Raw genomic sequence first — 24,441 nt, forward strand, 5'->3', positions numbered from 1 at the left:
AGGAGGAAACATGAGTATCTGAAGGGCAGACCACAGCAAAAAAAGAAAAAGAGAAAGGATTGGCGACAAGCTCATTGAGACTGAGTTACCCTGAAATGGAGTTCCCCTGCCTCTTTTATGATTAACCTCTCTATCCAAAACTTTATTCCTTTCTTGTCCCACTCCTGCTCCCCTCAGGACTGAGGAACACCAAAGAAAAAGTGGGATGAAACCGGGCAGGACTCTGGGGGGCCTTTCTGGGTACCAGCCCCTCAGTGTTCCCCACTTCCTGTTTGATCTTCCCCAAGTTCCAAAGAGCAAACTCTGGCAGTTAATGATTAGAACAGTAGGGTCTCAGGATTCTGAGTTCTTTCTGAAGGGATATAGACAATAATCTGACATATATCTGACTGTTCTGCAGAAATTAAGACTCCCCACGGCCCCACCACCCTGCCTTGCACCCAGGTGGAGAACGGTGACAACATTCTGACCACAAACACATAGACCCCAGACTGGTTGGAACCAGAAGGCTAACGAAGATTTACGAAACATCACCCTGTTACCTCACCTCCAACCAATCAGAAATATGTTCACGACCTGATCATGCACCCTGCAACTCTCACCCTCAATGTTGCCTTTAAAAACCTTGGCCTGAAAGCCATCAGGAAATTTTTGATTCTTTTGAGTACTAGCTGTCTGTTCTCCTTGCTTGGTGCCCTGTACTTTTCTTTACCACAACCTGGTGTTGGTAGACTGACTTTGCTGAGCATCAGGCAAGGGGAGTTGAGTTCAGAAACATCAGTTCTTCTTCTGAACCCACTAGTCAGACCCAATTCTCCTGTCATGGAAGTAGTAAAGAAAGAAATCAGATGTTTTATTTCAGCAATTTTTCTACTGAGGCATGGCAGTTCCCTCTCCTCTATGTATGTAAACTGGCAGAGGAGATGTTCCCTTCTAAAAACTACCTTTGGTTTGGTAACTTATTCCTGATTCAATAATTGTAGCCATGGTATCAAGATCACATGATATGTCAGGATTCACTTCATTGCAAGTCAAACTCAAAGTGGCTTAAGCAAAAGAGGGAATTAATATGACTTCAGGGACTGATGACTGATGACTTCAGGCAAAGCTGGATTCAGGGGTTTAATCGATATCACAAATTCTCTTGTTGTCCACCATCTCTAGGCTCTGCTTCTCTCTAAATTCCCTTCATTCTCAGGCTGGCTCTTCCTAAGCTGTGGCAAAAGCGGCCATCAGCAGTTCTAAGCTTGCATCTTATGGGTTTAGAAAACGCTAGTGAGAATTTCTCCTTAATGCTTTCAGCAAAATCCCATAGTGGAGTTTCATTGGCCTAGCTTGGGTCATGTGCCTTCCTACTGGACCAATCACTGTGACCAAGAGAGAATGCAATGCACTGATTAGTCAGACCTGGATCATGTGCCCTCCTGAAATCTAGTTCCTCCCAAACCACATAAATGAATCTAAGTACTGTTATCAGAGACTGGAAGGCAATGGATTCTAGACGGGAGAAAATATGACCATCACACACAATGCAAAGTTCAGTGGAAAGAGCAGCTTGTGGCTAGTGCCTTCAAAAAGGCTTTGCAGGGCGGGACCAAGACTTTCCTGGAGAGCTCACCAGTTAACCTAGTTCCACCCATTAAAATCCTATGGGAGGAACCTGTTACTTACCCTACCCTTTTCTCAATTGTAATACAAGTTGGTTGCTCTATATGACCTCTAAGTTTCTCTTAATCAACAGCATTTGCTGCCTAGGTATTTTATTTGTTACCTATTGTATGCTAGGGAGTGTTCCAGACACATGAGATAAAGGATAAAATACACAAAATCCCCTATTCTTATGGAACTTACATTTTAGTCAGGGAGGAGACAAAGAGTAAACAAAATAAATGAGTCCCACGTGAAACATAGACAGGACTGTTGGGTGTTTTCATGCTTAAATAGGTGGTCAGTGCAGGTCATGCAGGTAATGCACATGGGAAGTTCTTAATCCATGGTATCTATTGCTCTCATTCTCATTACTATTCTTGCTTTATTATCTTATTATAATTATAATATTATTTATTGTTATTTTATTATTATTGGAATATTTAGAGCATTTAGTGACCCCCCCCTTGTTGTCTCCAGCATTAAGCACCCTCAGCTTAGCATACAAGACCCTCTGCTGTAAGTCCTAAACTATTTTTTTTTAATGGAGATACTCACATACCATAACATTCACTCTTTTAAAGTGTACAGTTCATTGTTTTTTAGCACATATAAAAGATTATGCAACCATTACTACTAATTCCAGAACATTTTCATTACCCCAAAAAGGAACCCCAAACCCATTAGCAATCATTCCCTTTCCCCTTCCTCCCAGTCTCTGCCAACTACTAATCTGGGTTCTATCTCTATGGGTTTTTCTGTTCTGGACATTTCATAGAAATAGCATCATACAATGTGTGGTCTTTGGGGACTGGTGTCTTTAACTTAGTATAATGTTTTCAAGGTTCCTCTATGTTGAAGCATATGTCAGTACTTCATTCCTTTTTATTTTTTTATTTTATTTTTTTCATTCCTTTTAATGCAAAATAGTTTCTAAACTGTTTTCCTAGCTCCATTTCTCATTATTCCTCATGCAAACCCTAAGGTTGAGCTGCACTGGCCTACTTGCTCTTCTTCAGTCACACTCTGAGTTTGCTGATTTCCCATTTCTTTCTCTTGGAATGATTATATCTCCTCCTCAGACCTCTGTCCCTGCTCTTGCTCTTGCCTGTGCTCAGTTGCTAAGTCGTGTCTGACTCTTTGCAACCCCATGGACTGAAACCCACCAGGCTCCTCTGTTCATGGGATTTTCCAAGCAAGAATACTGGAGTGGATTGCCATTTCCTCCTCCAGGGGATCTTCCTGACCCAGGAACTGAACCTGTGTCTCCTGCGTCTCCTGCATTGGCAGGCAGATTCTTTACCACTGAGCCACCAGGGAAGTCCCTGGCCATGCTGGCCTCTCACAAACGTCACTTCTCCATAAAGTGCCCTGACTATTCTTCCATCCCAATAGCTCCTCTTTCTCCTCCTTACATGCCTTTATTTCAACTGATGGTGCTTATTTTCTCTATAATTTACTTAATTTTAACCCTCTTTGTCAATACTATAACTGCTATGAAGGCATCAGTGTTTTTTTTTTTTTTTTTTTTTCATCAGTGTTTTTAAATTCTTAACACAGAGCCTCAGACTTAACAAGTGCTTCCCAAATATTTGTTCACTTGTAAGGCATTGGTATAACTCAGTGGTTCTGAACTAGAGGCAATTTTGCCCCCTAGGGGCATTTGCCAATGTCTGGAGACATTTTTGGTTGCCCCAACTAGGGGTGAGTGCGCTATTAGCATCTAGTAGGTTCAGATCAGGGATGCTGCTAAACACCCTTCATTGTGTAAGACAGCCCCCTCCCACAAAGAATTATGTGGCCTCCAAATGTCAATAGTACCAAGGTTGAGAAACCTTGCCATAAACTAATTAATTCTCTTTTTGAATAGGTTAGCAAAAAGAAATCAGAGATCAGTGTACCAGTCTGGCAAAAAATCTCATTAGGGAATTCATGCCTTTCCCCCCCCCCCCCCACTTTCTATTTTTAGGAGCTGGGGGTGACTCCAGTGTAAAGCTCTTTCCTAATGCCACAGAGGTGCCCTGGGAACACAGATGGTATTTTCACCACTTGCTCGCTTCTGAGAGTGACAACTGACCTCCCAGGAATCCTTGAAGTGCTAGGAATGTAACTCTGTTAAGGAAGAAAACTCTTAGGGCTTTTAAAGTCTAGCAAAATGTCACAAGTAAATTGTGCTCCCAGGGAGAGCAGGGGAAAGTGTGGTGTTTTTTTTTTTTTTTTTTTCTCCCCAAGTACCCTCTCCTGGCTTCCCCACTATAGTGAGACTTTTCAGAACTGGCTCTGAAATAAATGATTCAAGGGAACCTGAGGCCCTGTCTCTTCTTCTTTCCAAAAAGAGCAAAGGAGCTTTGAGAAAGGATTCTGTTCACATTGTGCTCCTTTGCAGGAAACTCAAGGCACTGGTATCATTTAACTGTGAAAACAGGAGCCCCAACAGAGCAGAGGTTACCCGGCATCAGAGTTACATCTTATGCTCTTGCTTATCTCATCCAACTGGTTCCTGTGAATGTCATGGAAATGAGGTAATATATGTCCTGAAAATGAAAAGGTAGTAGTAGCCTGAGGGAGTTTGACAAGGCAAGGAATAAGGGTTGACATGCTATTTTAAAAAGTTTGTCCTTGGGGTAGAATTACCTGACATCCTGGCTGGGATTTGGTGGTGGTATGTGCTTAAAAGAACAACCTTTAGCATGGCTGGCACAGACATAAATGCCAAGCTGAGGATCCACAAGTTTCCACCCCCTTCTTCTGGGCACTCTCTAATTCTTGTGGGCCATAAAAAGATAGCAAGGTGTGACTGCATGTCTAGAATCACTCTATCTTTTATCCGGTAAATGAATCTTTTTTTGTCTACACATTTGACAAAAGACCACTCATTGTGTGAAGTGGTTTGTTCAGTCCAGTTTTGATGAAAACCCTTAAGGACAGAAACATATAGCGTACTTAGCACACCGTGAACCACAGAAGTATTTAATGATGACAGTAATTGGGATAACGGAATGTGCTTTGAGTGGATGGTTGGCAGGTCTTTAGATATACTTAAAAAGGTGTAAAAGAGATTCATTCGTAGAATGAGACAGGAATCCCCAGAGGAACCATAGTTCTGTCAAAAAGCTGGAAAAGGACCAATGCTTCTGGGTGACAGCAAAACTATTTCAGATTAGATCATCTGCATCAAATCTATTTTCTTTTATTTCTGAATCCATTCATTTAATCATTCCCTTATTTGACAAATGCTATATTTTATTATTAATATGTATGGTTCCTATTCAATTATCACTTTTATTCAATATTTATATAAATTGTATCAGTTGTAATAATATAGTGGCAAATGATCCTTGCCTTTAGGGTGCTTAGGATCTAGTGAAATATGCATTCATTCATACATTTAAGTGTTTATCATGTGCCCATATGTTCTGGGGATACACCAAGAAAGAACACAGGACACTCAAGAAATGGAATTAGATTCAAGTGGATGGAAGGGGACTTCCCATGGTGGTCCAGTGGTTAAGACTCCATGCTTCCACTGCAGGGGGGTATGGGTTCAATCCCTGGTGGGGGAGCTAAGGTCCTATTCACTGTGAAGTGCAGTCAAAAAAGTATATATATATATATAATAAAAATAAACACATGGTGGGTGGAAGAAAGAGCAAAAGCAAAGGCCTTGACGCACCTGTGAACATGGCCACAGTCCAGTTAGTGAAGGGGGCACAGCACCAAGGACAGTGGAAAGGTATGCAAGGACTAGATTATGTACAGTCCCACCAATATGGTATGTAATTTGAATATACATTCACATACACATACAAACCTATTACACATATTTGGTGAGCTAATCTTTCCATTAGATTACAAACTCCCCATGAAATTTACTTTTCAACCTAAATTTCAGAAGGTTACTTAGTCAAAATCTGGAGAAGGCTACTGTGATGTTTGTTAGGGATAGGCTGAAAGCTTAAAAAAAAGTAGGGGAGCGGCCTGTCTGGCCAAGGGTTGTCCTTTCCATGAGAAGAGGTGGCAGCTGTGGGAGGAGAGAGGCAGGGCTGTCATTTTTGCAAGTCTTTGGCGCCCAAGTCAGAGGTGGGGAGAAGACCTGCTTAGCCGGGTAGATCTTCAAGAAAATTCAGATTTGAGGCAAAGAAATTTGGGGCCTAGAATTTTTTTGTTCCTCACTTGGCAGGATCATCTGAAAGTCTGAAACACTTCTGTATGACTTCTGTATGTCTGCAGTGGTTGTGCCTGAATCGCCATCATTATTCTCGAATTTTTCTAAACATTATGCAAAACGGTTCTTTCCAAACAGATTACGGTCCCTAAACCCTTCCAATATACAAATGTTGGAGGTGTCACTAGATTTGTGTACTTCCGTTTAATATATGTGTTATAGAAAAATCATACGTGACCCGATTAATTTTTTCCAGGTTTTTTTGTTTGTTTGTTTTAAGGAATAGTGGCGTTTTCTCTTCACTGAAAGCAGGGGAGAAAACTTTCAAACAACCCACTTGTAATTCTCCGTATTTTTTTTTTTTTTTTATGGGACAGTTTATATAATTCTCCGTATTTTAACTTCGGTCTCGCGTCTGGGAACTCCTCCTAGGTCCTTGAAGCTAGGCAGTGAATTAAAAGAAGCGACTACAACCTTCGGACTACAACTCCTAGGAGACATTGTGACCACATCCTCTGCGCAAGCTCGACCTCTGTGACTACAGAGGGCACCGAGCCGAGGAGGCGGGGCTTGGGCCTAAGCCGCGGACCATGGGCGGGGCTAGAGGCGTGGTCATAAGGGGGGCGGTGCTGCCGGCGCGGCCCGGAACACGCTAGTGGAGCGGAAGATGGCGGCGGCAGCGGTGGCTGCAGCCGGGACCCTAGTCGGGCTGAGGCGGAGGAGCCGCCGGTTCTGACCTCGCTCTGGCTCCAGTGCGCGCGGCGGAGCGTGTGCGAGGCCCCGCGCGTCGGGCAAGGGCGGCGGCGGTAACTGCGCGCCGCCTTGAGGAGCGTCCCGGCGGCGGCTCGGCTGCGGCTGAGGAGAGAGCCGGCTCCGGGCCTCCGCGTCCTCCTGTTCCCCGGGCCCCCCGCCTCCTCGGGGGGGCGGCGGCGGCGATGTTCTCGGTCCTCTCATACGGGCGACTGGTGGCCCGCGCCGTGCTCGGCGGCCTCTCGCAGACCGACCCCAGGGCCGGAGGCGGCGGCGGCGGCGGCGGTGACTACGGTCTGGTGACGGCCGGCTGCGGCTTCGGCAAGGACTTCCGTAAGGGCCTCCTCAAGAAGGGCGCTTGCTATGGGGACGACGCGTGCTTCGTAGCCCGGCACCGCTCAGCAGACGTGCTCGGTGAGTGCCCGGCCGGGTCCCCCCTCCCAAAGCCCCGGATCCGCCTCCTGGGGACTCCGCTTCTCGGGGCTTTTCCAGCTCCTCCGGGCGGTAAGAGGAGCCAATGAGCCAGTAGTAGTAGCTCATTTGTACGGAGCGCTTACTAGGTGCCAGGCGCCGTGCCAAGCGCTTGAAGGTGCGTTTTTCCACTTGATCAACCCCCATTTTAGAGTTGAGGAAACTGAGGCGCTGAGCGGTGGAGCCACATGCTCAAGGTCACACACCCTGAGAATGTGACCAGTTTGTCCGAGTCCGGAACCGCACTGTTAGTCACTTGGCAGGGCCAGCCCCAGACGACCTCGTCCCCTCCCCCGGCGACACCTGCAGGCTCCGAACCTCGCTCTCATTCTCTCGCTCCCTTCCTCCTCCCTCTGCGTGCCCTGCGGATCCCTGCTTCTTCGAGCTCCTGACGCCTCGGCCCGGCTATGGGTTGCGGGCTCCCGAGCAGACTGGCTGTCGTAAGCCCCACACAGCTCAGCCTCATTCTTTCGTCGTCTCGATCCAAGACCAGATCTCCATCCTTGTCTGAGTCTCGCAGCAGAGGCCGCTGGCCTGGTAAAAAAAAATCACTCGCAGTGCATTCTTCCAAACTGATCTTGACCACTTGAGGTCACTTAGGGTGGAAGAGAGTCTCCTTGACCCAAAATAGAATGGTCAAACCCTCTTCTTCACTGCGGCCAAGAAAGCCTTGAGAATTGGTTAAAGCCATTTCAGGCCACAGGTGCTTTGGAGGGCCTAGTCCAGTTACATCTTAGGGGTTGGGAGTCTAGAGTTAGAGCTTGCAGAAATGGCTATATAGAATTCAGAAGCAATCAGAAACTTTACCATCATGCATGTCTTTGGAAACAGTGCATACGCCATAGACTCCTATGCCATTTAAATCTCTCTTAATAAGTAGAGCACTTCCTGTGAAATTGAAGGACACGTTGTCATTGAACTCAAATTCAAATGTCTCTCTGTTTTCACTTCTCAGGTGAGATTGAGTATTTTGACTACTTTAAATTGCATATACTGAGCCAAAGCTTGGCATTGGAACACAGGGTCTTGTAATTTTATGATAAGAATTACTTTTTAATTTAGTCTCAGAATAAGTCTATTATCTTTGCTTTTACTTATGTACTATGTATGAGATGCACTAGAAAAGTTGCTTTTAGTTTAATTTATGAAAGACTAAAGTAGGTAGGTTGAAAAAATCGTTTAGTGTTTAGGCAAAGACTCCTTAGAAGGGAACTTGCAAGTTAAAAAAAAAAAATTTTTTATTGGATTATAGTTGATTTATAATGTTGTGTTAGTTTCTGCTGTACAAAAGTGAATCAGATGTACATATACATATATCCACTTGTTTCTAGATTCTTTTCCCATATAGGTCATTACAGAGTACTGAGTAGAGTTCCCTGGGGGAACTTGAAAATTGAAGTTGTACAAATCCACTCTACAGTCAGCTCGACCCTGACTAAAGGTTTATTTATTTATTTTTGATTGTGCTGGGTCTTCCTTGCTGCACGCAGGCTTTCTCTAGTTGCCACAGGCAGGGGCTTCTCTTGTTGAGCATGTACTCTAGGCATACTGGCTTCAGTAGTTGAGGTGCATGGACTCGGTAGTTGTGATGCAGAGGCTTACTTAGTTGCTCGGTGGCATGTGGGATCTTCCTGAACGAAGGATTGAACCCATGTCTTCTGCATTGGCAGGCAGATTCTTAAGCACTGGACCATCAGGGAAGCCCCTGATATCTTTTTTTTTTTAAAGGTCTGTCAGTGGTTCTTTTTTCATTACAATCGAGGCACTTCACAGTTAAAATCTTGTGACCTGTACTGCTTTTTCAAGTTGCTATTATAGTGCAATAGGATAGAGGATATTGAGCCACTAAGGTTCCCCCTTAAAAATCTGCTATGTGCTGGCTTATGTGAAAGATCTGTGATTTGATTAATTATTCAGGGGATAGTTTAATATGTCAGATGCCTGTGCTGAAATTTGAAGTTTTTTGAAGGCTACCTTCTTAATGGAGTGGGGTATTTATAAGGTTATGTGAAACTTTGGTCAAACCCATTTTGAAAAATGTGTAAACATACCATCCTGACCGAAACCCAGCCTGGTTAGGTGCTCAGCTTTACCACTCTGTGATCTGCGGTTTTGGGCAAGAACCTCTCAGGTCATTTTCCTCCTCTAGACTAGAGGATGAGGGAAGTGGACTACCTGATCCTCAAAAACTTCTGAGAAGCATATATTTTTGTTTTGAAAAGATAGCACTCTTTGTTATTTTTCATCTCAAATAGTGGACATTACTTCCCTTTCTTTTCGCATGGGCACCTTCAGTAGATATGCTGTTTTATATCTGGCGCTGAAACCAGTGGTTCTTAACTTTGCTTGATTCACAGCCTCTTGGTTCACTGTCCACAGGCTGTCTCCCTCCAGAAATGTGCATAGAGACAAAATTTTGCATAGGCCTTTGGAGACTTCGGGCTTCCCTTGTAGCTCAGTTGGTAAAATCTGCCTGCAGTGCAGGAGACTCGGGTTTGATCCCTGGGTTGGGAAGATCCCCTGGAGAAGGAAATGGCAACCCACTCCAGTATTCTTGCCTGGAAAATCTCATGGACAGAGGAGCCTGGTGGACTGCTGTCCATGGGGTCGCAAAGAGTCGGACCTGAATGAGCGAATAACACTAACACTTGGAGACTTCAGAGACCCCATGAAGTAGATGGAATCCACTTATGGGCCGCCTAGAGGTCCACCTAGAGGTCCTTGGGTGGTACCAGATTAAGAACTACAGCTCTGTACCCCTCTTGAAAGGAATGTTCCTAGACATACCAGACAGATAGATGTATGGCTTATGTGAACTAGGAATGGTCTTTGGCCATATTTGACAAAGAGCTGTTTTGTGTCCGACTTGTATTGTATGCAATACAAGAGAATTGTATGCAAATCCGGGAATACAGGTTCTCTAGGACTGTCTTCTGTTGGAGTTCTTCCAGAGAGCCATCTTGAGAGCCAGCTACTACTACTTGCGAGTTGGCCTCATTTGATCTTTGGTTTCCACAAACCAATTCATATGATGGTGACTTCTTTTAGTGACATCATCCCATTATAGGCAGATCTGGTTATCTCTTGCTGTGGAAGAGGTAATGTGTCTCAGTGAGTTTTTAATACTGCTTTTTACTCTGTAAGTTGGAGTTGTAAACTGAATTGCATTAAAGGCTATGTTGAGGGAGTTCCCTGGTGGCCTCGTGGTTCGGACTCGGTGCTTTCACTGCTGAGGCCCAGGTTTGATGGCGGCTCAGTCAATAAAGAATCTGCCTGCAGTGTGGGAGACATGGGTTTGATCCCTGGATTGGGAAGATCCCCTGGAGAGGAAGATGGCAACCCACTTCAGTGTTCTTGCCTGGAGAATTCCATGGACAGAGGAGCCTGGAGGGCTACAGTCCGTGGGGTCCCAAAGAGTCGGACACAACTGAGTGACCAAGCACAGCACACCACAAGGGAACTGAGATCCCACACGCTGCATGGAGCAGCCAAAAAAAAGAGGCTGTGTTGAATAATGTCATGTTGAACCTCGGTGCTTTGAACTTTCTAGTTCTATAGATAATTAGTTTTCTTTGGGTTGACGCTATTTATTGCTAAGTTATCTGCAACTCACTGTGGTCATCTAGGACTCTTTGGAATGAAAGCTGTTTATTTCTTTTTGTATTAGAAAGAGAAAGCTGCTTTATTTCTTTAATTTAGAATTGATCTGTCCTGTTAGTCATGCAGTGACTAAAAGTAATTGCTGCTTTACAACATTTTTGTAGAGTCCCACTGGATTTCTTTTAGGAAAAACCAACTATGGTGGGTGTGGTGAGACATAGGAACCACTCCTATCCCCTGGAAAATTGGCAAAGGTGCTTTCTCTTTATTAGATTCAACAGGAGTAAACCAGTACCAGCAGGAGCTATGTGCACTTTTCTTTTTCCTTCTTCCCTGTGACTAATACTGGGTTCTCTTGTTACTCTATATGGCGTGGTTGTCTAAGTACATAAAAATATGGGAGCTGCCTAGTGTGTAATTGCTGGGCCTCTTACAGCCCTAAGCTACTTAACAATAGAATCAAAGACTGTTGAGGGTTGTAAGATTTAGAAACCTTGGAATCCAGTTCTTTCATTTTACTGAAGAGAAGACAAGTCTGCAGAGGGTCAAATGACTTTGCCAAGGTTACTCCACTAGGAGTAACCCCACAAAGTTCTTTGCCAATGTTAATGGTAGAATTAGGACTAGCACCAAGATTCCCTGTTCCATCCAGTCCTCTTTTACACCACTGGTTAAGCGTTCTTGACAAGATAAGTGAGTTCAGAACTGGTCTGTCTTCTGGTACCGTTAAATCATTCTGGTAATGCTTTTTCACTTAAGGGTGTGTATGTGTGTATGTACTTATTTACTCATTCTATGACTCATAATTAAAATGCAGCAAAAACTCCTCTGCATACTAAACCACAGTTTATTGAAAAAAAGATAGCATGGTGTATGCCATCTAAGTTCTGGCTTTGAGTTGAGTTGTAAAGTAATTCTTGTAAAACTGGACGATGTTTATTTAAGCTTGATTAACTTGAAACCTTAAACAGAAATAAAAGTCTAGCCTCTAGATAAAATTTTGATTGTGGCCAGGAATTTGAAATATTTCTGTGAGTTATGCCAGTCTTAAAAGTAGTTTGTCTTGGAACTTCCTGGCAGTCACACTTCCATTGCACAGGGCACAGAGTTTGATACCTACCTAGTCAGGGAACTAGGATCCCGTAAAATTACTCAGCATGACCAAAAAAAAAATATTTTTTTATATAAAAAGTAGTTATCTTAAAGTATGAGGATTACATGAACAATATAAAGATCAATATTTTATTTAGGAAGTGAATTGGTTAGGTACAATTTGATGTTTTCCAACAGTCATAGTAATTTTTATATACTTGATCAAAAAGCTCTATATCTGAAAGTGAGTTGCCCTTTTAACAAAGTACTAGTCACTTTGGAGGAGTGTGTATGTGTGCTAATTTCAGCCTTCCAAGAAGCCCTCTTTTGAATTTCCCTTATCTAGATTTCAAGCTGTGTCAGGAAACCTGTCTCATCATTTATATAGTCGTAATTTTCTGAAAGTCAGAATTCAACCTGATCTACCTGTCAACATTCAGCCGACATGACCCTGACTGAAATTTTTTTTTTTTTTAATATACAATTCACCTGCCGTGACATTCACCATTTAAAGTGAAAAGTTCAGTAACACAACATTCATAAGGTTGTGCAACCACTGCCACTAACTAGTTCCAGAACATATTCATCACTCTGTAAGAAAACCCCTAACGATTAGTCACTTCCCAACTCCCCTCCCTCAGCCCCTGGCAGCCGAAAGTAGATTCTGACACTACAGATGTGTCTATTTTGGGCATTTCAGGTAAATGAAATCATGTAGTACGTGGTCTTTGGTGTCTGACTTTTTTCACTCATAAGATTTTTAAGATTTACCCATATTAGAACTTCCTGGCAGTCCAGTGGTTAGGACTTCGCCTTCCAATGCAGAAGATGCCAGTTTAGGCCCTGGTCAGGGAGCCAAGGTCCCACATGCCTTACGGCCCAAAAGAACCAAAATATAAAACAGAAGCGGTACTATGAGATTTATTTACACTGTAGTGTATATTCCTTTTTATGGCTGAATGCTATTCTGATATGGGTATGCCACATTTAAAAAATCTGTTAATGGACATTGTGTTGTTTCCACTTTTGGGCTGTTGTGAATAGAGCTGCTATGACACATTCATGTATAGGTTTTTTTGTAAACATATTTTCTATTCTCTTGGGTGTATACCAAGAAATGAAATTGCTAGTCATATTATAACTCTGTAACTGTGAGCAACATAGTTGTCTTTATATATCTATTTTATATCATTCTAATATAATTATTACTAGAGGGGGAATATTTTTTAAATGTCAGCAATCAGATATATAAGTTCTGAGATCAGTCAGTACTTTATATATGCTGGATTTCATAGTAATCTATTTGCTTTCGAGAGAAAATTGTGGAATGTTTAAGGAAGTATGAGAGTTGTTGGCTCAGTAAAGGAGCCTTCCAGTACTCGTAGAAACAGCAGGGTTTAAGAAGCTGCTGACAAAAAAATAGCCACTGACTAGTTGCTCTTCAACTCTTCATGGTATTCTCTCATTCTGTAATAGATAGATTATAGTGTTAAGGGATAGAGGAATTTTACTGTTTGTTTCTTAAATCCTATTCACTGATATTTTTCTCATTTTGCTACATAGGTGTATTGTACTTTTCATAAGGTATAAGGCATATTATTTTTAAAGTCATTTTCTCATTTGTTATACTGTCAGAGAGAGCTACTTTTCTTTTAGTCAGTCTTTAATCTAGGAATTCTCGAGCTTAGGTTTTAAATTTTCCTAACTTCCAGCTTCTCTCTCTGTTTGTTAATAATCTCCTTAAAGGAATCTGGATGAATTTTTTTTTTAATAGAGCAAGTAATTGCATTTTAAATGCATGACTGTTAATACTTTTTAGAAAATCTACTTTTGTTAAAAGGTTTTAAATTGTAGCAGAAGGTAAGAGGTGGATATTAGCTGGTTGTGCTGTGGGTGTTTTCTGGGGGGAGAGGAGTTGAGGGAACCTGGATTAGAGGAGGCCTTTCCTGAACTTTAGCTCTGCTTTCTGAAACTGACCAATACATGACCTGAATGGTTGCAACAGTGTCCAAACGGAGTTTGTACTCCTGTGACTCAAGAACCACTGCACCAGGTCAGAGTATTTGACCTACAACCATGTCCTTTGAATAAACGCTTATGTCAAGTTCAAACTAAATGTCAAATTCATTTTATAAAGGTCCCTGTGCCTTTTAGAGAGGCCTTAACTGGGACTTTAAGTCAGAATTTTCAGGAAAATGCTTTGGAAAAGTAAGTTGACAGTTTGTTCTGTCTAAAGAAGTTTTACTTTTCTTTCAGTTGAAGAATGGTGTGCTTTCTAAGTTTGCCTTTCAAAGCTAGTGTTAACTTTTGGTCTCATTTTAAGAACTGGTTACCTATATCCTAATTTTTTGTCATTTGTATTAAATTCAGTGATCTGTCTTGTTTGAGGGTTGTCAAATATTTTAAAAATCTGGTAGTTTTCTATCTCTCTGAGATCTAAAAGCATTTGTTTCCTGTTATTAAACAGTTCACACAGTTCACAGAATTGCATCATAAATCAAAACATTTTTTGCAAAAACTGACACACTGCAGAAGGCATTGGGCTGATAACACACACTTACTGATTTAAATTTGAGTTGACAAGTGGCACCGATCTTCTAGTTTAAAATTTTAAAGAAGATGCTAAATACTTTTGAATGGGATCCCAAACTGGATTTTAGGGGAATGCTGGGGGGGGGGGGCATTGGAGGAGCAGAAACTTTTCTTTAAAGAGTGAAGATACTCATTCTGTTTTCTCCTAAGCCTTTGTTCAATATATCTGACACAAAATATGGTTCAACTTACCAGTGGTTTATTCAGTGCTTTAGATTTTACAGTGTATTTTTATGTTTTACCTTATTTAATCTTTTTACTATGAGATATTTGCTCTTAGCTCTGCTTAATCTGTATCTGTTTCCTCATCTATAAAGTTGACTCATCAGTAAGGTTAGCACAGCTAGTATCAGAGCTGGGACTTGAACCTAAGTTTTCTCTTTCGAACCTAGTGCTTTTAAATAAATGATTTTGTTTTGTGCTTATAAAAAGTAACACATGTTTACAAAAGCACAGTATGAAATACTTGTAACTTATAACTCAGTTACAGGCAGTGTGGTTTCCTCTAACTTTTGTATATATACAATTGTATGTATACAAATTAACAAGTAAGACCAGGTTACTATATATTCTGCTCTGTAATGTTATTAATAAGTAATGTAACTTGAGCATATTTCCATGCTAATAATCGTAGGTATCATATTTTACTGCATATATAGCCCATGAAGTCCTCTATTTTTAGTTATTTAGATTATTTCCAATTTTCTGTTACAAGTAACACTAGAGTAAATATCTCTACATTTGAATATTTCCTTAGGATAAATTCTTTGAAGAGGAGTTCCTGAGTCTAAGGCTGTGAACTTTTGAAAGGCTTCTGATTTAAATAGTAGTGTAGGTCACTCCAAAAAAGTTATACAAATTCATACCTTTCCATTTGTTGTGAAATAACTCTCATCAGTAAGCTTATTGTTGGAACCTCCCTGGTGGTACAGTGGATGGGAATTTGTCTGCCAATACAAGTGACACAGGTTCGATCCCTGGTCTGGGAAGATACCACGTGCTGCGGAGCATCTAAGTGCCTGTGCCACAGCCACTGAGCTCGAGCTCTAGAGCCCTCAAACTACAATTACTGAGCCCCTGTGTCAAAACTACTGAAGCCCGAGTGCCTAGAGCTGGTGCTCTGCAACATGAGAAGTCTGCACACTGCAACTAGAGTAGCCCCCGCTCACAGCAACTAGAGAAAATCTGTTTTGCAAAGCAACAAAGACCCAGAGCAACACAAATAAATAAGTAAAAATTTAAAAAAAAAAAAAAAATATATATATATATATATATAAGCTTATTGTTGATCTTGAGTCTGTCACATTTAACAATTTATGAATTTACTAGATTCTTAAACAGTTGTTTTTGAGGTGAATAAGTTTGTAGCTGGTGAATAGTTCTAGAATTGATTGAATTGTTGGTATGAATCCCACGGACTACAAAATGACTGCAAAAACTTTGCCAGAGACTCCAAAAGTGACTTACTACAAAGAGTGCTTTCTGTTTAGGGACTGAGTACTATTTTGACTCAAACCAGTTCCAACACATTTTTGCACTGATTTTTCTTTTACTCATTTCTTTTTGCTCATTCCCTCATGATGAGGTAACTTCTTTCTTTTTGTACGACTGTGACTGTACATTTTGATCTTTCAAGGATGCTGTCTCCAGTAGGTTTTTGACTTATCAAAGTAGTCTGTGCTGTCATTTGAGGTAGATGCAAAAGGTTAGCTATGCTGAATGAAGCAAACAAAGAGTGCTTCTGTTTTTACATCAGTGTTTGGGCAGCAGTTTTGGATTAGAAAATAGATTTGAGCTATTTACACAAGAAAACTGTTCATGGCCTCTAGGTTGAATGCTAATTGGCAATATGGTCATCAGTGTTGCTATGAACTGAGAAAGTATAAACAGATATTTTATGAATATTGTTTTTAAAAATCCACTTAATTCTTGAGAAGCCACATTCATCTTAGTTTTCTTGTTCATGTACACTGAATTCACTGAACAATTAATGGTCTTTGGTGTGTTTCGTGAATAAATTCTACACTTATATATTAAATCATTTACAGATCATCTGAATTCAGTGAAGCCAGTTAATCTGTAGCTATCTTTTATCAGAATTTCAAATTGAAAAATGGTTGGCCTTCCTTTTTGTCAGTGGCTTAAAGGAGAAAAAACTTCCCCAAGATTCTAGTCAGGTGGTTAAAACTGAAGTAAAAGGACATGGGACATAGTTTTTACTCTCTAAATCATTATTGAAATTCTTTGAAAACATACATGAGTTGGTATACTAATGGGAAAGGATAAATTGAAAAGCATGCAATGGAATGTTTGCTTCTAAACTAGTTCATACAGTAAATGTAATATTCTTTCCAGATGGCACTAGTGGTAAAGAACCTACCTGCCATTTCAGGAGACATAAGAGATATGAGTTCCATCCCTGGGTTGGGAAGATCCCCTGGAGGACATGGCAACCCACTCTGGTATTCTTGCCTGGAGAATCAATCCTATGGACAGAGGAGCCTGGAGGGCTACCATCCATAGGGTTGCAAAGAGTTGGACATGGCTCAAGTGACTTTGTACATGCCTGTTAACTTTTATAGAGTTTCTAAAACAGGCTCCCTTGTCTTGCATTGTGACTTAGAATCTTAGAAAAAGGAACTCTGCAGAGAATTTGTTCTCCTGCTCTTTATTTCACGGATGAGAAAACTAAAGTTTAGAGAAGTTGTTTGGTCAGTGTCCTACAGCCAGTTAGTGGCAAAGAATGCTGGGAGCTGTGTCATCTCCAAGACTCCTTTTCAAGTGTCTTTCCATTCAGGCTTAGTTTAACATTCGGTGAGAGGAGGGCCCAACACCTTGTGCAACTCTAGGATGAGGTAATGGGCTCATTTCCTCTCTCTCTTTTTTTGTAATTTTCCTTGGAATAAAGTTGATTTACAGTGTCATTTTAGGTGTACAGCAAAGTGTATCAGTTATATCTATATCCATTCTTTCTTTAGATTCTTTTCTCATGTAGGCCATTACAGAGTTTTGAGTAGAGTTCCCTGTGCTTTACAGTAAGTTCTTATTAAGTTCTTACTAGTTCTCTATTTTAGTAGTGTATATGTCAATCCCAGTCTCCCAATTTATCCCTCTCCCCCACCCCCAAAGCATTAATTCTCTTTTTGAAGTGCTCAGGTGAAAGTTGGTATATTAGAATGTTGGTATTCTAACTTACCAGTACAGTCAACTGAATTCATTGTTTACTGGTTGTTTCCTGTTAGTCCCTGGCAGATGCTGTGGAGAAGACCCAAGAACAAAACAGATTTCGGCTCTGAAGTTTCATAGTCCCATGGAGAAGTTCACATATGCACAGGAACAGTATAAAAGAATGCATACATGTTAGGAGATGTGGAAACATGGAGTTGGACTTCCAGAGATCAGTTTTTCAATAAACTGAGCGAAGTGAGGGAATTGGTAAGGCTCTCCAGATTGAATGATCAGCAGAGGCACAGAAGACTTCCCAAATACAGCTGTTCTGAGGCTACAGAGTAGTCTGGGCTGGCAAGGTGGAGATGGAAGGATGACTGAGAATTGATGTTAAGCAGATTAAGACCAAGTTGTCAAAGGTCACAGTTGCCATGCTGGGTGTTTTGTTTTTCGGTTTTGGTAGAAAGCGATAGAAGATGTTTTTGCTTTTGTTGTTTTGGGTTTAGTTTGATTGTTTTTGAAGAAACAGCACATTTGGATGGTACAAAATGCAGAAGGTATTGAAAATTCAAAAGTATGCAATACAGTAAAGTTTCCCTCTCACCTTTCCTTGTCTCCTAGCTGCAGGAGTTCCTCTCCCAGAAGAAACCAGTGATATCAGTTTCTTATATATTCTTCTAGAGAATGTTCTTAGAAATACAAGTAAATAAGTGTATATACATGGAAGGTATTTGACATGAAATATAATATGGACATAGCAATCTTGTTTTTAAAAAAAAGGTATAGAGGATATAATGAGAGATCAGAAGGCAAAAGACCAATTAGGAAGCTCCTGAAACGGTCTGAGCTAGAATGGGGTTTAACTAGGGACACTGGGAAATAGCTGGGCTTCAGGCACAATGCAGACATAGAATCAACAGGACTTAATGATAATTGGACAAAGAGGGTGAAGGAGAAAGAGAAATTAGAGTTGATTTTGAGGTTTTACTTTTAGAAGCTTCTTTAGGGTTTCAAGCCTGGAAGTGTGACTGGGTTTGGCTGCCTGTAATTGGGTTAGGAAATGCAAGAGAGGAGTCAGCTTTGGAAATTGAAAACGGAATTGATTGGTAGAAGAGGCATTTCAGAGGCACAGTCATTTGGCTTGGGCATGCATGTGTCCGTCTGGTCTTTATGGAGTCCTTAGTGTGCGGAAGAAGCTGAGTCTTGTTAGAATCTTCTGTGTAGTTTGGATTTTTATACTTTGTTACAAGGCCCAGGCTTACCCTGGGCCTACTGGCTCCATAGGTGGGGTTTGGGTTCCACAGATCATCTCAGGGTGCAGCAGGAATTCAGAACTGTTGTGCCAGGAACCCCGCTAGCACTCGGGGGTTGAAGATGTTATCAGTATGAGAAAGTCTCAGCCCTGAAGGGGGTCACAATAAGGACAGGAAAGTTATGATAGAGATGTTGCTTACCATAGTAAGCTCAGGGGATCATTAGGTCCACTAACATCTATGTGTTAGTAGTTGTTATTAGATTCCCCATTTAAAACAATAAATTTCGAAGTGTGAACCTCGGCACATTGTAGGCAGCAGGCGCTTAAGAGATATTTGTTAAATAAGGTTACTTCAGAGTCATTTCTGGAAAAAGAAAGCTAGTTTATTTCCTCAAGATGCAGGTGAATCTTTTTTTCTTTGTGTATTTTTTGGAGACAAATATAGATTTGTTCCTTGGTGCTTGAAAATGTTGCTGTTAAATGTTTAATGTAATATTGAATGGTGGTGGATGTGTGAGTGGGAAAGCTGAATGGACCACTCATCTTTTAGATATTATTCATGAATGGGAATTGTCTTTTGATTGAAACCATAGTCCAGTGTTTGTCAAGCTTGCAGCCAACACTGATCAAAGAACTCTTTTTTTTCTGATCGTTGCAGAGTCTATATACACAGTCTCTAACTTGGCCTTTTTAAAGAGAGGCATAACACTTATTTACTGCGTGTTGACCATGAGCTGAGCATTGTAATGAGGCAGTCTTTACACCATTATCCCTGTTCCCTCACACCAGGACTTGATGTTCATGAGTTGATTCCCATTTACTGGTGAAGATAATGAGGCTCAAAGTGCTACCCAGGGTGCCCTTAGTACACCTCATCCGAGTCCTAGAGCTGGAATTTGAACCGAGATCTGACTCCAAAGCCTGTGCCCTTGCCCAGTATGTTTATAATGACTTTGAAGCCAAAAATGATCACTTAAAACTTTGTTTAAGGGATTCCCTGGTGGCTCAGGTGGTAAAGCATCTGCCTGCAATGTGGGAGACCCAGGTTCAATCCCTGGATCGGGAAGATCCTCTGTAGAAGGAAATGGCAACCCACTCGAGCTCTTGCCTGGAAAATTCCATGGACAGAGGAGCCTGGTAGGCTACAGTCCATGGGGTTGCAGAGTCGGACCCGTGTTTTACTGAGATAATCTTAGCTGGTTCTAAGTACCTTTTTTTTTTTTAAATCGCTCAGTCGTGTCTGACTCTCTGCGATCCCATGAACTGTACAGTCCATGGAATTCTCCAGGCCAGAATACTGGAGTGGGTAGCCTTTCCTTTCTGCAGGGGTTCTTCCCAACCCAGGGATCAAACCCAGGTCTCCCACATTGCAGGCAGATTCTTTACCAGCTGAGCCACAAGGGAAGCCCTTTATTGTTAAGTTGCTCAGTCATGTCCAACTCTCTGTGACCCCATGGACTGCAGCACTCCAGGCTTCCCTGACTTTCACCGTCTCCCAGAGTTTGCTTAAACTCAAATCCATTGAGTGGATGATGCCATCCATCCATCTCATCCCCTGTCGCTCCCTTCTCCTGCTCTCAATCTTTCCCAGCATCTGAGTCTTTTCCAATGAGTTGGCTCTTCGTATCAGGTGACCAAAGTATTGGAGCTTCAGCTTCAGTCTCCAGTGAATGTTCAAGGTTGATTTCCTTTAAGATTGACTTGTTTGATCTTCTTGCTATCCAAGGGACTCTCAAAAGTCTTCTCCAGCACCACAGTTTGAAATCATCAGTTAGTTATAACTATTCCTAGGCTAATAATTGAGCAAAGCCCCCTGATTAAAACAGAAAAAGACCTCAGTGAGCCTTGATAAACTGTCTGTAAGCCTCTGCAAATTTGGTGGCCTCTGGCCAAGCCCTTTGCTTCTGAGGGACCTCCCAGATGCCTTAACTCCTACAGTGCATTGTTTGGCTAATTGCTGGGTAGAGTTTCGTGGTAGGGGGATGATAGGTGTTTACCTGAAGGTGAGACTTCTCTGCTCTTAGAGCTGTAACCTCACCTTTATTACTTGTACTTTATCCATATTAGTAAAAATCACAGGGAACTGTCTGAAATGCCTCTCTCCTCAGCCTCCTCTTGCACAACTTGTATTTTCATCTTTCTAGGCTCAAATCAGACACCTCTCCATGAATGCTTTGCTGATTTCTTCAGCTGGATGTAATCTAATCTTTCTTAGTTTTGGTTTTAGTGGTGCATATTTTGTTTTATTATAGCCGTTTATCTTAAGCCTCTCAACCCTACTCCCCCCATCACAGCACTTGATTTTAAGTTCCTCTGGGCAGGAAATCTTTTACTGTATGTAAATCCCTTTGGCTCCCTTTCACCACAATGTTTTACATATAGGAAATACTCAATAAAATGTTGAATAGCTTTAATATTTAATGTAAGTGTAAAATGCAGTTCTCACTGAATTTGTATAGTTTATCATTTCTCCCTTAAAGGTAACGTGTACTCAATTACTGAAAAAAATGGGAAAGTATGGAAAATAAAAAGAAGAAAAAAAATTACTTGTTTTGCCACCTGAAGGTCATTACTTAATTGAACAATATATTGTTTTCAACAATATATTGAAAACATAACTAGTATTCAGAAATTAAGGGTCAGTTCCTCATTTGGCAGCCTTAATCTAAAGAATTGTTTTCACTTGTTAATTAAAAGAAAAGCATTTGTTGCCAGGGTTGCATCTGACTTGTCCTCTCCCAGAGGGTGGTATTTTGGTAAAAAACAGCTGTTATAGAGGGGTCAAGAAAGTAGGGGGTAAAATAGTATCCTCTTTGGGTGTTGTTGTTTAGTTCCTAAGTCATTCTGATTTTTTGCAACCCCGTGGACTGTAGCCCACAGGCTTCTCTGTCCTTGGGATTTCCCAGGCAAAAGCAGTGGAGTGGGTTGCCACTTCCTTCTCCAGGGAATCTTCCTAACCCAGGGATTGAACCCCGTCTCCTGCATTGGCAGACACGTTCTTTACCACTGAGCCACCAGAGAAGCCCTATGGCTTAATTGTTATGAATATTAGGTTAACCTTTAAGACCAAAATTCTAGATCTAATCTTATAAATAGAAGGAAAGTTTTTCTGTTAACTTAAAGGGCCAGTACAGGCACACATCAGATGGCTGGACTTTCATCGCTGTTACTTTCTTATTTAAACGTTAAATTATTAGGCATTGTGTAACATTTCCTAATATCTAGAAATGGAAAATCCTCAGTTTTAATAGAAGCCATTAATTCTGTGACACAGTAAGGGCCCTTTGTCTCCTGTTCATAACTTAAGATCAGTGTGACACCCCACACCCAGATGATTGTCTCTGGCTTCCTCCTGCCCAAAAAGCATTGCCAACAGCATTTAGCATTTGATTAAGATACTACTGCGGCTCAGAAAAGAGTTGAAGTGACCTTTATCTGTGACTTCACCCTCAACTTTTAAGATACCCAAGGTCCTCAGCCACAGTTAAGTCCAAACACATCATTCCACGTTAAATATTTGGTATTTAAACAGAAGAGGTAAAGGAAGTTAGAGGAAGGAACATTTTTTCTTTTAAAAAGGTTGACTTTGAGTTTCTTTGCCTTCACCCTGTCATTTCCTAATCATCTTCTGGAGATTACAATCTCTAATGAATTATTCTGGACAACAGGTGTAAATGTATATATGTATGTGTGTGCATTTTAATTTGATTAATTATTGAGTAATTTCGTGTTTACTGAGCTAGAAAGGAATAGCTATTTTCTTTAGAATTCTAAAACATAAAATAGATCATTTATTCCTACTTTGAGTCCATTTTTGAACTTTGTTAACTGTTCTAGACTGTACTATTTCTTTAGGACAGTTTGAGTTTTGCTGACAGGTTCCCTTTTCACACATTTTATCACAGGGTTTGAACCATTCTTTCTTCCATCCTTTCAGTTTTATTGCCTCAGCTTTGAGTTAGCTGTTTTACTTAGAGATCTTGAGTTCTTGACGTAGACTTGGTATCTGGAGAATTCAAAGATGCATGTTTCATCGTGACTAATGCATAGTGGTTACTTTGGGAAAACCTTGCAAAGGGAATATATCACTTGCTTGTTAAAGCAGGAAGGACATCATAATCTATATAATTTCACCTCTAGGGAACTGAAAGGAGTTCTAGTCAAAGCAAATTGTACTTTTCTGAATAAATCAACTCTTAAATACATTTTCCCAGTAATCCTTCTTTTTGTTCCCTTCGGGATAATTATTTGTAGATACATTTCACAGTCCTGAATCACAAGGGAGTGTTTTTAATGCCCAAATAGTTGAGGCTTCAGGATTGTTGATACAAGTGTGATCTGTTCCTTTTGCTAGAAAGTGAGTTTATACTCTGTTTTCATTTTTCTCTAGTTACACTGCTTCAGGTTGTGATGTCTTTCCACAAATAATGTTGGCTCTGAGAACACTAGATTTCGTATTTGAAGAAGACACTCAGCATCTGAAAAGAAGCCAGCTGTAGCACTGCAATAGATACTGCCTAACCAGTTCCTCATTAGATGAGCACTCACTGCAGAAAGAGTAAAAGCAGATATCCTTATCTGTTGGGTACAGAGGGGTCTCCTGCTGCTTTTATTATTCAACTCTTGTGATCCAGCCAGATGCTTACTCAAGTTTCTCCTCTTGAGTTTCAGTTCACTGTCAAGTACCCATTCTAGTAGATAGGAGGTGTGTTTCACTGATGGAGAAACAATCCCTGTAGAAGGAAACAATCCCTGTAGAACTGTCTTGCTTCACTAGAGAGTATGAGGTTCAATGTAAAAGGCCTCGAGATCATCAAAGATGCAAGGAATAAAACTCTTATTACCTTTGGGTACTACCTAGTATTTGAAATTCTGTCAGAGCTATTGTTGGATAAAAACAAATGACCAATTTTTCTTCACTGATTTTTATATTAAAATTGAAACTTAGTATTTATTTTGGAGGCATCACTTTCTTCTAGAAAGTGTCTTATAACTAATCGCATGTCGATCTGAAGATGAGTATAGTAGGAAGAGTTTAAGAAGAATGGCAGCCTCGTGCTGATTGCTGATAATGGATAATGATGGAGAAACTTGGGCTGGTGGTGGTCACTTAGTTCAAAATCTTTTTCAAGGTGAGCCTTTTACAACTACAGTTAGGTGGCTGTATGCAGTTGGAAAGAGGATTTTTAAGCTTCCACCGTTTTAGCTTACTTACCAAATATTTTTTTCCCTTGAACTTGTGGCTTAGAATAAAGGTAAAATTTTGAGTTAATAAAAAGCTAAGTGATTTTTTTTTTCAAGTACAGCAGAGTTTTGTTTTTATGTGGTTATAACCATAGGCAAAGACAAAAATTTGTTCAGTTTAAAAAGTGAAAATTGTCTGTTACTTTAAGAGTTTTCTTCCTGTAAAAAGATGCATTTAAACAGTGGGAGGTATACCAGAGAGGTATATCTCCTTTCTTTTAAGCCTACTGTAGAAAAGCAGTCTATGGAAAACTTAGCAAAATATTTTATAAAAATCATAAATATAAATATTATCTAGTTGCCTATTTCCCACTTTATAAAACTCAACATTTCCCATTGTAAGTGGTGTAACTAAAGGAATGTTCTGTGCCCTATCATTGTTTCCTCTCAGCCTTTTGCTCAGCTCTTTCAGATACGTAACCATTATCTTAATCTAATTATGGTTTTAATTGGCTCT

General features: G+C 40.8%; 1 protein-coding gene across 1 annotated transcript in view; it reads left to right on the top strand.

Moving 5' to 3' along the window:
• Positions 1 to 6,468: 6,468 nt before the first annotated feature.
• Positions 6,469 to 24,441, top strand: part of PPTC7 (protein phosphatase targeting COQ7) — a 38,900-nt gene continuing 20,927 nt past the window's right edge. Inside the window, exon 1 of the mRNA XM_065903866.1 lies at positions 6,469 to 6,976. Coding sequence (XP_065759938.1) covers positions 6,748 to 6,976 — 229 coding nt within the window. The 5' untranslated portion in view covers positions 6,469 to 6,747. The remainder of the gene's footprint in view (positions 6,977 to 24,441) is intronic.

This window comes from Muntiacus reevesi, chromosome 13, assembly GCF_963930625.1.
Source record: "Muntiacus reevesi chromosome 13, mMunRee1.1, whole genome shotgun sequence".
Taxonomy (NCBI): domain Eukaryota; kingdom Metazoa; phylum Chordata; class Mammalia; order Artiodactyla; family Cervidae; genus Muntiacus; species Muntiacus reevesi.